A 13,548-nucleotide genomic window follows, 5' to 3' on the forward strand; every position below is an offset into this window, starting at 1 on the left:
TTTGCAGATATGAAGGAATTCCAAAGATGCCTTGTATGACAGGCATAGATCTCCTCTCAACAGCTTGTAGGAGACAGAATATAGGGATAGGGCTTTGAGGCTGTCTGCATAGGACATGTTATTTGCACACTGTATACTTTTAGTGAGGAAGCCTCTGTTGTTTTAGAGTGAAACTCTGTGGACATTCTAATTGTTGAATGTGCCTGGTAAGGTACATACCAAGGCGGACATGTATTCAATGATAGGTCTTAAAAATGCAAAATACAGTGGAGCAATGACTTCCTTGAACCTAAATGCCATACCTTAATTTAAAAGTTGCACAATATAGAATGATTTCCTCACTACCACAGATATATGATGGTCTGTCTGTGCATGTTCCCAAGTCCCTGACTACTGGGTCATCTCTTAGGGGTGTGTTGTCAATATGATAGTTACCAGGGGTCACTGACTTACAGAAGGATACTGTACATTTCTTGGGCTTTAGTTTTAGTCCAAGGGTCTGACACCAGTTATTTGTCTGAATCGGCCTCTCCCAAAATTACATTAGTATTGGTAGGGGATTGTATGACTGTTCCTAATTTGCAGTCTTTTGCAAATTTGGTCAGCCAGAGGCCCATGACATTGGCATTGACTTCACAGAAGATGCCAAAAATGAATGGTCCCAGAATCCATCCCTGTGGAACTACACTGGTGACTGTCCCCCTTTGTAGAGGTGGTCTTCCCAGTTCTAACTTCCTGGGTCCTGTTTGTGAGCCAGCAATCTATCCACTGGATGAAATAAGGGGTTATAGATAGCCTCTTGAGTTTTTAAACAATAACTTTATGGAGTATTGTGTCAATTGCCTTAGCCAGGTCAAGGTAGGCATTGTGAACTGTTCTGCCCTCGTCCATTCTTTGGTAATCTTTTCAAAGAAGTCCACCAGGGTGAATAGATATGACCTGCCCTTGATGAAACCAAACTGGTTTGGATCTAGTGTCTGAAGGTGGCCAGTGTCATTATTGATCATTACTGCGATAATTCTTTCCAAGACTTTTAATACAAGACTAGTGAGATGCATGGGTCTGTTGATGGCCCACCTTTGTGCCGAGGGATGACCATTGCTGTTCTCCATTCATGTGGCATGAAGCCTGTTTGGAGGTTATTCTTAAGCAGTGATTGCAGAGGGCCCTGATGGATCATTTCACTTTGTTTAGAAGGCATACTGGGATATTGTTGGGCCCACTGATGCACTGTTCTAGGTTTTAGAGAGAGCATTGCGGACCTGTTCCCCAGTGATGGTGAGGGAAGGAGCCATATTTGATATTTCCTATAGGAAATCGGGGGGGGGGGATAAATTTAGAGGTGAATTTGTCTGTCAGTAGGTTTGCTATATCTTCTGGCTCAGTATGAATGACTCCAATATCAATGAGATCTACACACAATTGTGTTGTGCTTCTGAGGCTGTGTATACAGCTAAAAAATTAGTTTTAGTTGTCCTTGGCTTGGTAACCTTCAAATTTGGCTTTGGTAGACTTTGTCCTATGAGTTGTCTGTTTAGTTTGATGAGATGACCTTTATCCTAGTGGGTGCTATCCCTCCTCATTTTTGCCATGATTTTTTTCCTTCTGTTATACAGCCTTTTGATGATGTGATTCCACCAGGGTGGCAGTATGATTTGATCTTTGAACATGGATAGTAGAAGTTGTGACATGTCTTTTTTTTTTTTTTTTTTTTTTTTTTTTGCTGTCCACTCACCATCTGTCTACTTTCATCATTGGTCAGAAACCTACTGTAGGAGCACTAGTGACTGACAATTCAGTCGCACATTAGGAAGATTTTCTGCATGCTGTTTCACCCCACAGACCACCACAAAGTGCTGGCATATTGGACTGTAGCACAATCATGCCCACTCATGCACCTTCTGCATACATCATGCAGTGACCTGTCATGCTAGCCCACTTGCTGGGCCTCAGAGAAGCAAGTCTTTCTCTGCCTCCCCAGGTATACTGCACTGATGCACAGTAAGGAATCCCCCACAGTGTATTCTGAAACAAAACAGCCTACTGACACTGTTGTCCTTACCAAATGCCATAACCTGCCTTTCACTATCTAAGCCTAGTCCCAAACTTTGGTTGCTAGCATCACAGATGGCTGAATTGCCCTGCAAGCTAGCTCCCAAAAGTCTAACATGTTTCACATTTAAGTAGTAGAAGTATAAATTAGAAGATAGGGAAAAACAGAAGATGCTAATTTTCCTTACTGCCAGAGGTTTCATCTATGACCAGAGAGCTATATAGTTATGGTAACTGACTATTACTGCTATGTCTTGGGTGAGTTTACATCATTTATGCTGACTGTGTTTGCTAAGTTGGTTGCATAGAGACAATACCATTCCTTTATTGCTATCTCTGAAATATGAGGCCATGAAGAGCTGGCATACAGAATTTATTTGCAAGTAGTTGATTTGGCAGATATGTATACTTCTTGCTACCTGCTTTCATATGTAGGATGAAAGTATCATCTTCTTCAGAAGGCATATGTTCCAGTTCCTGAAATCAACTGTATCCATAACCATCAATATATATGGGTTAAGGCAGATATCTGCATTAAGAGGTCTGAATGAGGGTATTATTTCTGTTTGGGTGTTCCAAAGTTTTTAATCGTTACATCCTTACACAAATGTATAGAGATGACAACTGCTAGTATTAGAAGACATCTATGTTAGTCAGTTAGTGTGTACCTAAGGTGTGTTATAATGGCTAGGTTATAGCACTGTAATGTGCTTTCTGATTCTGTACCTCATTAGAGGGGCATGTGTCCTGCAAGGTGTAGTTCAACCAGAACACAACACAGTGCTATAACTGCTAAATCAGAAAAATTGCCTGCCTGATTCCACTTTTTTACTCCTCTGCTCCTTTTGTCTGCCCTCTCTGGATGGTTTTGTGGTCCGCTTTGACTGCCCTGTCCCCCACACCACAGTTGAGCAGATAATCGCAGTATTCCACTCTTCCATGAAGCAAAAGGCATGGGACCATTTTACGAAACCTCAGCGCAAGAACATTAGAGTTTGGTGCACGCAAGCAGAGGTGGGTGATTTTTTTTTTCTTCTGTCAGTTGTAGCAGTGCACATGCATGCCTTTAAATAGCTATTGATTTTGATTTAAGTACGGAATTAAATAGTAATGGCATCCCATTTTAGGACAAGGGAGGTCTTAATGAAGTAATACCAGCTATTTATTACCATTTAATGTTGCTTTTCTCTGGTCTTCTGCTGCAGTCAAAGGTAATGAATTAAATTGTATGCTTTGAATGCATACTCCAAAGTAATCGGCATTTTACAACTTTTCTATTGGCTTCTGTAACAGGCAACTCACATCACTTTATGTTTGTATCTTATACCTATTTTAACTGCATATTAAGTACCACTGTGACTGAATGCAGTTTTTAGTCTCGACTCAGGAAGTCTTAGCTGGCCAAGCAAGAAGGGGTAAAAATATCTTTACTGATACCTCTGCTTTGAAGTGGAAGGCTGGTAAATTGCATCCCAAGGCATTCTGTATGTCTTCTGGAGTAAAGTACCAGTTGAAGACTGAGATATTAAGATATTTCTGGGTCAGCAATGTTTGTGTGTCAAGTGTGGTTGTCTTGTGTTCACAATTTGTAGTATAGACCAAAGAGAATGTGCAAAGACCAGTCTTGTACAACATTTGCAAAGGTAGTCTGTACTGTGCATTTATAGACCATAAACATAACTTGCCAGATGTCTCTCATACCATATGCAGCCATGGGAAGAATGAGAAACATTTTCAAATTGAATTCATTAGTATTAATCAGGTGTGCACAGGAGACAAGCATGTGGCTACCAGGAAAGGCAGCAGGACTGCCAGGTGAAAAATATCTTTGCTTGACCATAAGGTAAGGTACACAAAGAATGCATATAATACTGAAGTAACATACCACTTTTTTCTTGTTGGAAGTAGTGATTTATGGTGTCTTTTTATATGAAGTTCATCAGATTTACTCCTGTGATAGCTGACATTAAATACAGACATGTTCAAGGTCATTCACTATACATTTGAAGTGATTTCTCCAGCGATTACCAGTGACTCAAACTGCTCATTTTCATTTGATTTCTACTGCAAGACTCAATCAGCTCTGCATTTTAAAATGTTTCTATTTTTATCTGTGTATTTTTCACCAGATTTTTTTTATCTTTAATAATTTTAAACAAAAGCTAGAGAGGAAGTATAAATAAATGGTTACCTATTTTTGTTGGTATCATACATAAAACAGAAGAAACAGTGCTTGTGAATACCTAGCTTTGTGAATCCACACAACTTACCCATCCTGTAAGTTAAATGGAAGAGAAAATGAGAAAAGTACTTATTGGAGTTATTTAACAGGGAAGCTTAGTTGTAAAGGACATCATGTTACCAGATGTATGAAAATAATTACCCACTCAATCAAAAAACTGTATATAGCAGTGGTAACACAATATTTAGACTGTGATGGTTTGCTCTGCTGTGCATCAAGGTAAAGCTGTAACTGCAACCCAGATTACCAGAGTTCAGCCAGAAATCTTGGCAATGGAACCTTCACCCACAAGGGGTGAGAATAAGCAACTAAATGCTGCCTCAGCAGTTTTAAGAAATGTGGCCAGGTGTGAAAATGAGGAGTGCATGGATTAAATGAGGTGCTTGGCCTGCCAGACAGTGTGGTACACTGTAACTAATGTTAGCTTGTGTCACGTGACCTACAGGACAGACCCCACTTCAGTAGTCTGCACATTAGGCCACCATGGAGGCTATTAGGAATGAAGGAGAGTAATTTATTGGTATTTGTGGCTAAATTAAAGACACCCCCCCCTCCAACTCTCATCTGCAGTTGGTGCTTCTGGATACCAAGAGCAGTCCGGGAAATAAATTGGTCAGTGAAGAACGGAGACTTGATGGTCAAAGCTGTTTTTGTTACATTCAGCATTGTGGCTTGCAGAAGAATGCAATCAAGAAAAAAAAAGTCTGACTAAAGTTCACTTGTGCACATATAAGATGGGTTAAGCACAAACTGCATTTCACTGTCAGGACATGAGGACAGTCTTGTAGCTGTGACACTTCATATCCTGGGATGAGATGCGACAATCTCTTTATCAGACTGACTGCTAAAACTATACTGCTCGATAAGTCAGCGGTGGCATTCCTTTTACCATGATAGTCTTGTACAGTGCTAACATCTACTGCATTGTGAGTCTTGTGTAGGCACTGGCTGGTGTCATTCATTTTATCACTAATGGACGTCCATAATGACATTTACTGACACCATCATTTTACTATACGTTTAGTTTAACTTGTGAGCTGGTAAACTCCTTTTGCTTTCTCATACTTGCTACACTTTCTTTCAGCTCTTTAGTTAATAATATACTAAATGGATGGTGTGGATGTGCAGCTCCTTTAGATCCCAGTGCCTTTAACTGTACTTCAAGCTTGTCGTCTCTTAATAAATGTACTGATAAGGTAGTCTACACTTAACTGAAATCATATTTATGGACTCTTGATCTCTTGGACCCTTAGTTATACAGTTTTTAAATTGAACCATAGTACTTGAATTGCCCTAGTTAGGGCAATAAGTGCTCTCCTTGTGGTAAAGGATCGATGATGTTACACAGGTTTGGTCTTCCTTAATCTGTCAGCATCATCTGACATAGTTGGTCATGACATTCTGATAGTATGGACTTTTTCTTACTATAGCTTCTCTACTAGTTTATTGGATCGTTCTGCCTCCTGTCTTTATGGACATACCCAGAAGCTGGTGCTCAGTCTTTGTTCATCCTCCTCTTACCCCCTCAAATGTGGTATGCCTCAATGTTCCATCATGGGCCTGCTGCTTTTCACTGTGTATATGCTGCTCTGAGAGACATTATTAGAAAAAGAAAAGGTGTGCACCAAGTCTAGTTCCCCAGCTGCTGTATTCCACAGGAAATCACTGCTGGTGTAGTTTTTATTTACACATCAGAAATAATTCAGTTTGTCTGTCTGCTGAGTAGTGATTCACAGTTTTACCTCTTCCTCCATCAAGATTATTGGACAATTGTGAATGCTCTCAAAGATGGTTTGGATGTTATTCAGTAGTTTTTCAGTTGTACTTGGTGGAAACTCAGCATTTACAAACTTTAACCTGGGATTCAGAAAGGGCTTCTGGGAGCAGTAAGCTCTAGCATGAGTAGCCAGCAATCTTCAGATGCTTTTTCCATTTTGGAGCCAAGCTCATTGCAGTGATTTTACATACTAAATTCTAATGAGACATTGAGGGAACAGCTAACATGAATTAGCCATGTTCCATCCTCTAGAAATGCCTCCAGGAAGGGAGAAACTCTTGGCTATATAAATTAGCACAGCTGGCCATGTTAATTAATGCTACTAAAATGCTGTACTCCACCGTTATAGTCAGTGGAGATGACCATGTTTCAGGTAAGATGAAGCAGAGATGTATTGGGGGTGCCTATGTGTGTAACTGCATGTCTGCCTGGGTGGTCACCATATAGGGGGGCTTAGTTTGGAATTGATAGTGTAGTGTGATTGCGTGAGAATGAGGGTTTCATGTTGTGCGCATGTGTGTGTGCATGTATGTGTTATGTATGAATGTATGCATGCGTGAAAGAGTGAGTGGGGAGAGTGCCTGTGTCAATCCAGTACTTAGGCAGCCAGTGGTAAATACCACCAAAAAGTGCTGTTTAGCCCTGGGGGTAATTATACTAAATTCAGAGACATGCAGATTAGCCTATAATGAGGTCTTCTCATTGTGTTCAAACTTTTCTCAGAACTACATTTTACACAATCATGTAAACTGCAACTTTTGGATGCTGCTGTTTACGTTTCCATAAGGGACTCTTTCTGAATCCCACAGTTAGTCTTTAGTTTAGAATTCATGACATAATTCTACTTCTTCATCTTTGATACTGGATAATAACTTTGGTGGCAATATCTAGAGTGCAAAGCCTCTATTTGATTCCCTGTGACTGGCTGACACTTCAGGATAAAATGTAAGCCATGATCAATTCTTTTTGTTACCATATAAGGAATATTACTTAGATTAACTCACTGCCAGTCAATGAATGTGGCATTTCTAACTGCTGGAACACTACATAGCATTTGCCTAGAGCTGAAAGTCAGAAAGAAAACTGAATATAAGATCTTTAGAGATGAACAAGGAAAACAGCTTTTTGCATTTCGTGCTCAGCTGAAGTAATTTTCTCACGTAATGTACTTAATCTTGTCACTGAATACAACAAATTTAATATTGAGTTATAGCAAAACACATGTATTGTGTGGTCTGCTTTTCAAGCACTATTAGCATACCACAAAACTGGTGCTACAGATGTCATTAACATCACAGCACTATCGGTGTTGTAAACATTGATGAGTTAAGCACCTAATTCCTCCTGAACACGTGTCTGTGGCAACTCATGAATAGTCTCTTGATACCTCAACATTGCCATGCCTTGTATATGGGATTTCATGACCATGGAATTAATCTGTTACAGCTGGTGCAAAACTCCACCGCGCAGTTATTTATTAATAGTACTCAATCTGATAGCTGTGCCCCAGTCTCCCCAACTATAGAACAAAGGTCACAGGCATTAGGACTGCTTAGCATTCCAGACTTTCCCAGGCTACTGCACACCTCCAGACTATCCCGTAATGCATCACACTGGCTCCATTCTCCAGATTTTTGTTGCTACACGTTATTCAGTGTGCATCTTCCAAATGCGTCCAAGATTTTTAGCTTATTTTTTGGCTGTAACTTTTGAATTTGAGATCATCTGTCTTGGATGGTCAGAAGGTTTTACATGCATTCTCTTTATTCTTAGCTTTTTTCTGCTTTTAGAGGTCTTGTGTAAGAATTTCTTCCTATTGGGTTTTTTCCTCCTTCCACTTCTTTTAGTCCTTTGCCCATTATTTTCTATCCTAAATGAAAAAAAATAGATTTTAAAAGACTTTTTTAATTAAAAGTAAGCATTATTTTTTGCTTCTCTACTTTTCTTCTCTTTATAGATGATTTCCCTGCTTGTCCAGTATATTTCTCTGTTGTTCCGTTTTTCTTGGGAACTCCTCCTTTTGTCTGTAATTTTGCTTATTGGTACTGACAATTTTTGCTCTCCTTTTGACATTTTGTGTTTAAGGTTGAGCTTGCCCTTTATCTGCAACTATGGAATGAGGCTTTAACAAATACCTTTGCAGAGGAAAAGATCCTACAAGACAAACATGTCTGGTATCTGATTTAGTTGCAGGAGGTCATCAGGAATACTGGTACACTGGTGTAAAATTTGCAAAGACGTCATGCCTGCCAGCCATTGACATTACTGGGAAGGGCTTAGGCTGTAATCACACAAGCAAGCTGTTACTGCCCACATTTTTGCTTCAGCACTGACTCTAGTGCTATTCATAGCAAGTTCTGGTCTCCTCAATCTGAAAGTGCTTTGATATTGTTCTCACTTGTGTCCAGAACTGACAAACAGCAGACATCTTCAACATTTATACCTGAGATCAGGCTGCATTAAAAAAAAAAAGTTAAGAACTGGCAACCCCCTGTAAATTCGGAGGCATTCACTAGTTATGGAGGCTCCAGTTAAAAAGATTATTTTGCAGGTTCAAGACTCTCTTATACACACTTCCCTAATTCCTTTAGAAGTATTGTGTGATTGGTGGCTTCCATCTTTCTTTAGTCTCCGTCCTCTACCTTATTAGTGCCTGACAGGGAAGAGACTTGGAGAGATACTTGAGGTGATGCAGTTGGGGGGCTCTGATTTCTGGTCCTGTCCTGAAAAGAATGTCTAAAAACTTTATAGTTCATCAAGAAGTTTTCCTGCTTGATTGCTCCAGCATTTGGTTCATCCCTGATACAGTTGCTCGAATCCTGAGAAAGGCTGAATAATTGGCATCCATTTGGGGACTGTGCTTTTGTGACAAAGATTCTGGATAAATTGATCTCTGCAGCAGCTCTTAAGAAAAGTGTTACTGCACAGAGCAGTGTGGTTCATCTGCTGAATAAGGAGTAATAGGTTCATAGGTTCATACTAGGCTATCTGCCCTGGGGCAATTATAAGCCTAGCCCAATTCTGTATGGCTTACGCCACCCCTTGATTTGAGTATACTGTGCCCTTTTTAAGGTTTAGTTTACTGTGCCTCTGTCTAATAGTGACACGGGAGTAATCCCTGGGACAAACCTACGATCCCCCATCCACTTATCGAGATTCTTCTTAAAGAGATTCAGTGAGGTGCTCTGCCTCACATGAACTGGAATTCTATTCCAGAGCGAAGGGAACCTGTGGGTTATGAACCTGTCCCTCCAGCAAGTTCTATTTATTTCTGTGCTGAGGTTCAAGTCAAACGAGCGTGTGGCTCTAAGGGATTTAGATTTACTGAGGTGGAGCATGTCCATTAATTCTGGATTTGACATAGCTTTGTATGTCAGGCATAGATCGCCTCGAAGTAGGCGGTATGCAACTGAGTAGAGCTGGTGTTTTTTTAACCGAGCAGCATATGGCATCTGTTTGAGACCCTTGATCCTCTTGGTGAGATACTTTTGAGGTCTTTCTAATTTCTGCAGGTGTCGGGTAAGGTACATCCCAAAAGGGGCATTGTATTCTATGATGGGCCTGATGAGGGATGAATAAAGGGGCACGATTACCTCTCTTGATCTAGATGTGAAACCCTTCGTGATGAGGTGGGCTATGTAGAAGGTCTTTCTAACCACTTTGGCAATGTGGTTTTCAAAGGAGAGATTGCTATCAACTTGGGTCCCCAGGTCCCTAATAACTTTCTCTGTACTTAATGGGTTTCCACCTATGTGGTAATTTGTGGGCACATTGTTTTTGCCAAAGGGTATGACTATACATTTTTTGGCATTTAGCTTTAAACCATGGCACTGGCACCAGTTATCTGTCTCTGTGAGACCTTTTTGAAGGATGTTTGTGTCAGCTGGAGAGTTGATTATGGCGCCCAGTTTGCAGTCGTCTGTGAACTTGGTGAGCCATAGTCCTCCCACGTTTGCCTGTACCTCGGAAAACTATATACCGATCAAGAGTGGTCCCAGGACAGAACCCTGTGGGACGCCACTTGTGACCGGTTTCGAGTCTGACATGGCTCCAGCAACTCTCACTCTGTGGGTTCTGTCTTTGAGCCAGTTTGCGACCCATCTTGTGACATAGGGGTTTATATTTAAGCTGGATAGCTTATCTATGATGCCCGAGTGGGGTATTGTGTCAAATGCCTTTCCAAGGTCCAGATAGGCTGTGTGGACTACCTTCCCTTCATCTATGGCTTGGTCACTGTTTCAAAGAAGTCAACCAGGTTCAAAAGGCAGGATCTGCCCTTGACAAAGTCGAACTGGGTAGGATCTAGTGTCTGTAGGTCCCCAATGTCTTTGTTTATGATCTCCATGATGATCCTCTCCATAGCCTTGCAGACTAAGCTAGTCAGGCTTATGGGGCGATAGTTTCCAGGGTCCGTAGAGGCTCCACCTTTGTGGAGTGGGACCACTGTTGCTGTACACTATTCTGTGGGCACATATCCTGTAGTGAGGCTGAGATTGTATAGCTGTTTTATTTGAGGGATTAGTTCCTCTTGTAGTTCATGTAGGACGCAACCTGGGACGCCATCTGGTCCCATGGAAGCAGTGTTTTTTGCTTTGGAGAGGGCAGCCTTCACCTGAGCATCTGAGATGTTTGGGAGGCAGCCCTCTGCCGGGATAGATACTTGCTCTTTTGGGGGGGGGAGAAGTTTGCACTGAACCTGTCTGCCAGGATATTGGCAATGTCTGTGGGTTCAGTGTATTTTTTGTTGTTTAGAATCAACTCAGAACAAGTCTGGGAGTTGCATCCCAGGTTTCTAACATAACTGAAAAAAGCCTTATGATTGTCTTTGGTGTCCTGTGCAATTTTTCTCTCGAAGCTGGCCTTGGAGGATTTTATGAGGGATCGTAATTTTTTGCTAGTGCTGATCAGAGATGCCTTCCCTATTAGGGATTTTGCTCTATCATGTAGTAGCTTCCTCCTTCTGTTGTACAGTTTATTTATGGCAGGGGTCCACCAGACTGGACGCCTGCCTTTGGATGATTGGGTCTTGGTTTTGTTTGGGATAGCATGATCCATGCATTCCTGGAGGTGTCCGTAGAATGCATTTATATAGGATTCTGCAGTTTGGGCTGTAGTTTCCACTGGCCCTGGGGCCATGAAGGATTCCACTTCGGTTTTGAGAAGTGAGAAGTTCGCTTTTCAGAAGTTTTTCACTGTGGTTTTCTGGGCTGGGGGTGTGGTCGGGATGTGGACATCCAGTGAAATTAATTTATGGTCTGATCTTACCAATGAGGGATATACTTCTGGTGTGGAGCATAGAGTCCCCATGTTGGTAATGATCAGGTCTAGTATGTTGTCCCCTCTTGTGGGAGTGGTGACTAGTTGTTCCATAGCATTTGAGTTTATAATTTCCAGGAATCTTTGGGCTAAGGTGCTGGGGCTTGAGTAGTGCTCCCAGTCAATGTTTGGGTAGTTGAAGTCACCCAATATAATGGTGTTCGGAGAGATCTTCACATTCTCCAATGTTTTCAGGAAAGCCGAATGGGATTCCTGACTTTGAGAGGGTGGTCTGTAGGATGCTATAAACTGAAAAGCAGTCTTGCCCACTGTTAGTTGCACATGGATGGTCTCCGATACTTCGTGCAATGCCACTAACCTGGAGGTGTGGATATCCTTGATAAATATGGAAACTCCCCCTCCTTTTGTGGTTTGGTCTGGGTTTTGGGGCTGAAAAGCATGATATGAGGTATAGCCTGGTAGTGCTGGGGTGCTCTCTGGAGCCTTGAACCAGGTTTCTGTCACTGCACAGATATCGATGTTCTCCATACTGAAGAGAGCTTCGAGTGCGTGCATCTTGAGGTTAAGACTTCTGGCGTTTAGCAGTATTACCCTTAGTTTCTTGTTCCTTGTGCTGGGTTTGACTTTTGAGCCTTGCCTAAAAAAGGCACTATGGGGGTGGCAAGAGCCTTTGCCAATATCCGAAAGCCCAGTGGTGACAGGTGCATGCCGTCCCTAGCAAAGCAACGTGGCTTGTCGAGCATGTCATCCCAGGCTGACAGACACTGGATCCCCTTTGAATGACACCAAAATTTTAGCCAATTGTTAAAATCGATCATTTTGTCTTTGTACTGTGGCATCATTCTAGGTGAGGGTAAGATGCTGCTCAAGGTCAGGGTCATACCAGCCTGGGCTACATGATCAGAGAGCTCCTCTATGTCTCTTTTCATGTAGTCCAGGGAGGTACGTCTCAGGTCATTCACACCAGCATGTACAATGACTGAGTCATATTTGTATTTGCTTTCGAGTGACCTGAGTGCTTGCGTTATGTGTCGGATCCTAGCACCCGACAGGCAGTTCACCGTGACCTTCTCTTTATTCAGCCTGGTGAGCGGGACATCAGTGTGTCTGACAATAGAGTCACCTATAACAAGAGTATTAGGTGTGTTATTCAGGCTTAAGGGCTGTGGCTGCTTGGCACACTGACTTTGTGGGTTATGTATTGTGAGTGTTTTGTTTTGAGGTAGCGTTTGCTTGGATGTCTGCTTTGGAGGTCTCTGTTGCTTAGGTAGATTTTTATTTAGAGCCTCCGAGTATGTTTTTGTGTATTTATGTGTTTGGTTCGCTGATGTGGTTGGACTATGTGATACTGGAATTGTGTTGTGTGAGGTTACCTTCTCCTCCTGACTGGTTACACCAGTTTTGAGATGAGAGAGCACAGCCTCCAGTTTGGCTAAATAGTTGCATCTCTCACATATATTTGAACCTGTTTGGAGGAGGAGAGGATTGTCCATGTACATGAGACAGTTGTAACATTGCCTCACAATTCCCAGATTCACCAGCTGGACTGGAGAGGAAACCATTGACTGACCTTTGGACATGCTAGAGCAATAGGGAAACTGAATTTAAGACGGACCAATAGAGGACAGGGTAATCGTAGAGAGTATAAGAGTAAGTAGTGCTTATGGTTTAATAGTGCTAACTTGTAGGATTACTTAATTGGACCCTTGAAGGGCCTTAGAATGAGAATATGGTGTTTAAATTGAGAGAGAGAGCAGTTCTAAGGGAAAAAGTTAAGAGTAGACTTTGTGGAGCCAGGAATAGTTCAAACCCAATTAGGTGGCGCTGCCCGTTGTTGCGCTATGCTCAAAAACGCGCAAAACCGCGCAAAAGAGGGTTTTAAGAGAGGAAGATGAAGGAGTTTTGGAATTGGCCCAAAATGGCCAATAAAACTACAGTTTCAAGTCAGTAACCACTCCCACAGGGGCAGGCAGGCTGCTCAATGTTTTTCACTGCCACTGATCAACAGAGAGACTTTCCTTTAGCCCAAGCAAAAAATGGCCTCACAGAAACTTACAAACAGTTCAAGAACAGCTAGCCTGTAACTGAACTTTTTTAAATCTCAGAAAAGTGGGAAAAAAGCAAGATTTTTTTTGTTTTTTCAGAAATAGCAGAGGTTAACAAGTATCAACAAGTTATAACAGTGCAGTAAATGACCCCA

The 13,548-nt window shown here is 41.7% G+C and overlaps 1 protein-coding gene across 4 annotated transcripts in view; it reads left to right on the plus strand.

Moving 5' to 3' along the window:
* LOC122789409 (ecto-NOX disulfide-thiol exchanger 2-like) overlaps positions 1 to 13,548 on the plus strand; it is a 3,915,450-nt gene that overhangs the window by 3,262,308 nt on the left and 639,594 nt on the right. For all 4 annotated transcript variants that reach the window (XM_044056835.1, XM_044056836.1, XM_044056837.1 and 1 more), the window contains one exon: positions 2,960 to 3,066. In XM_044056835.1, coding sequence (XP_043912770.1) covers positions 2,960 to 3,066 — 107 coding nt within the window. The remainder of the gene's footprint in view (positions 1 to 2,959; positions 3,067 to 13,548) is intronic.

Source organism: Protopterus annectens, chromosome 14.part0, assembly GCF_019279795.1.
Source record: "Protopterus annectens isolate FY-2018-M chromosome 14.part0, PAN1.0, whole genome shotgun sequence".
NCBI lineage: Eukaryota > Metazoa > Chordata > Ceratodontiformes > Protopteridae > Protopterus > Protopterus annectens.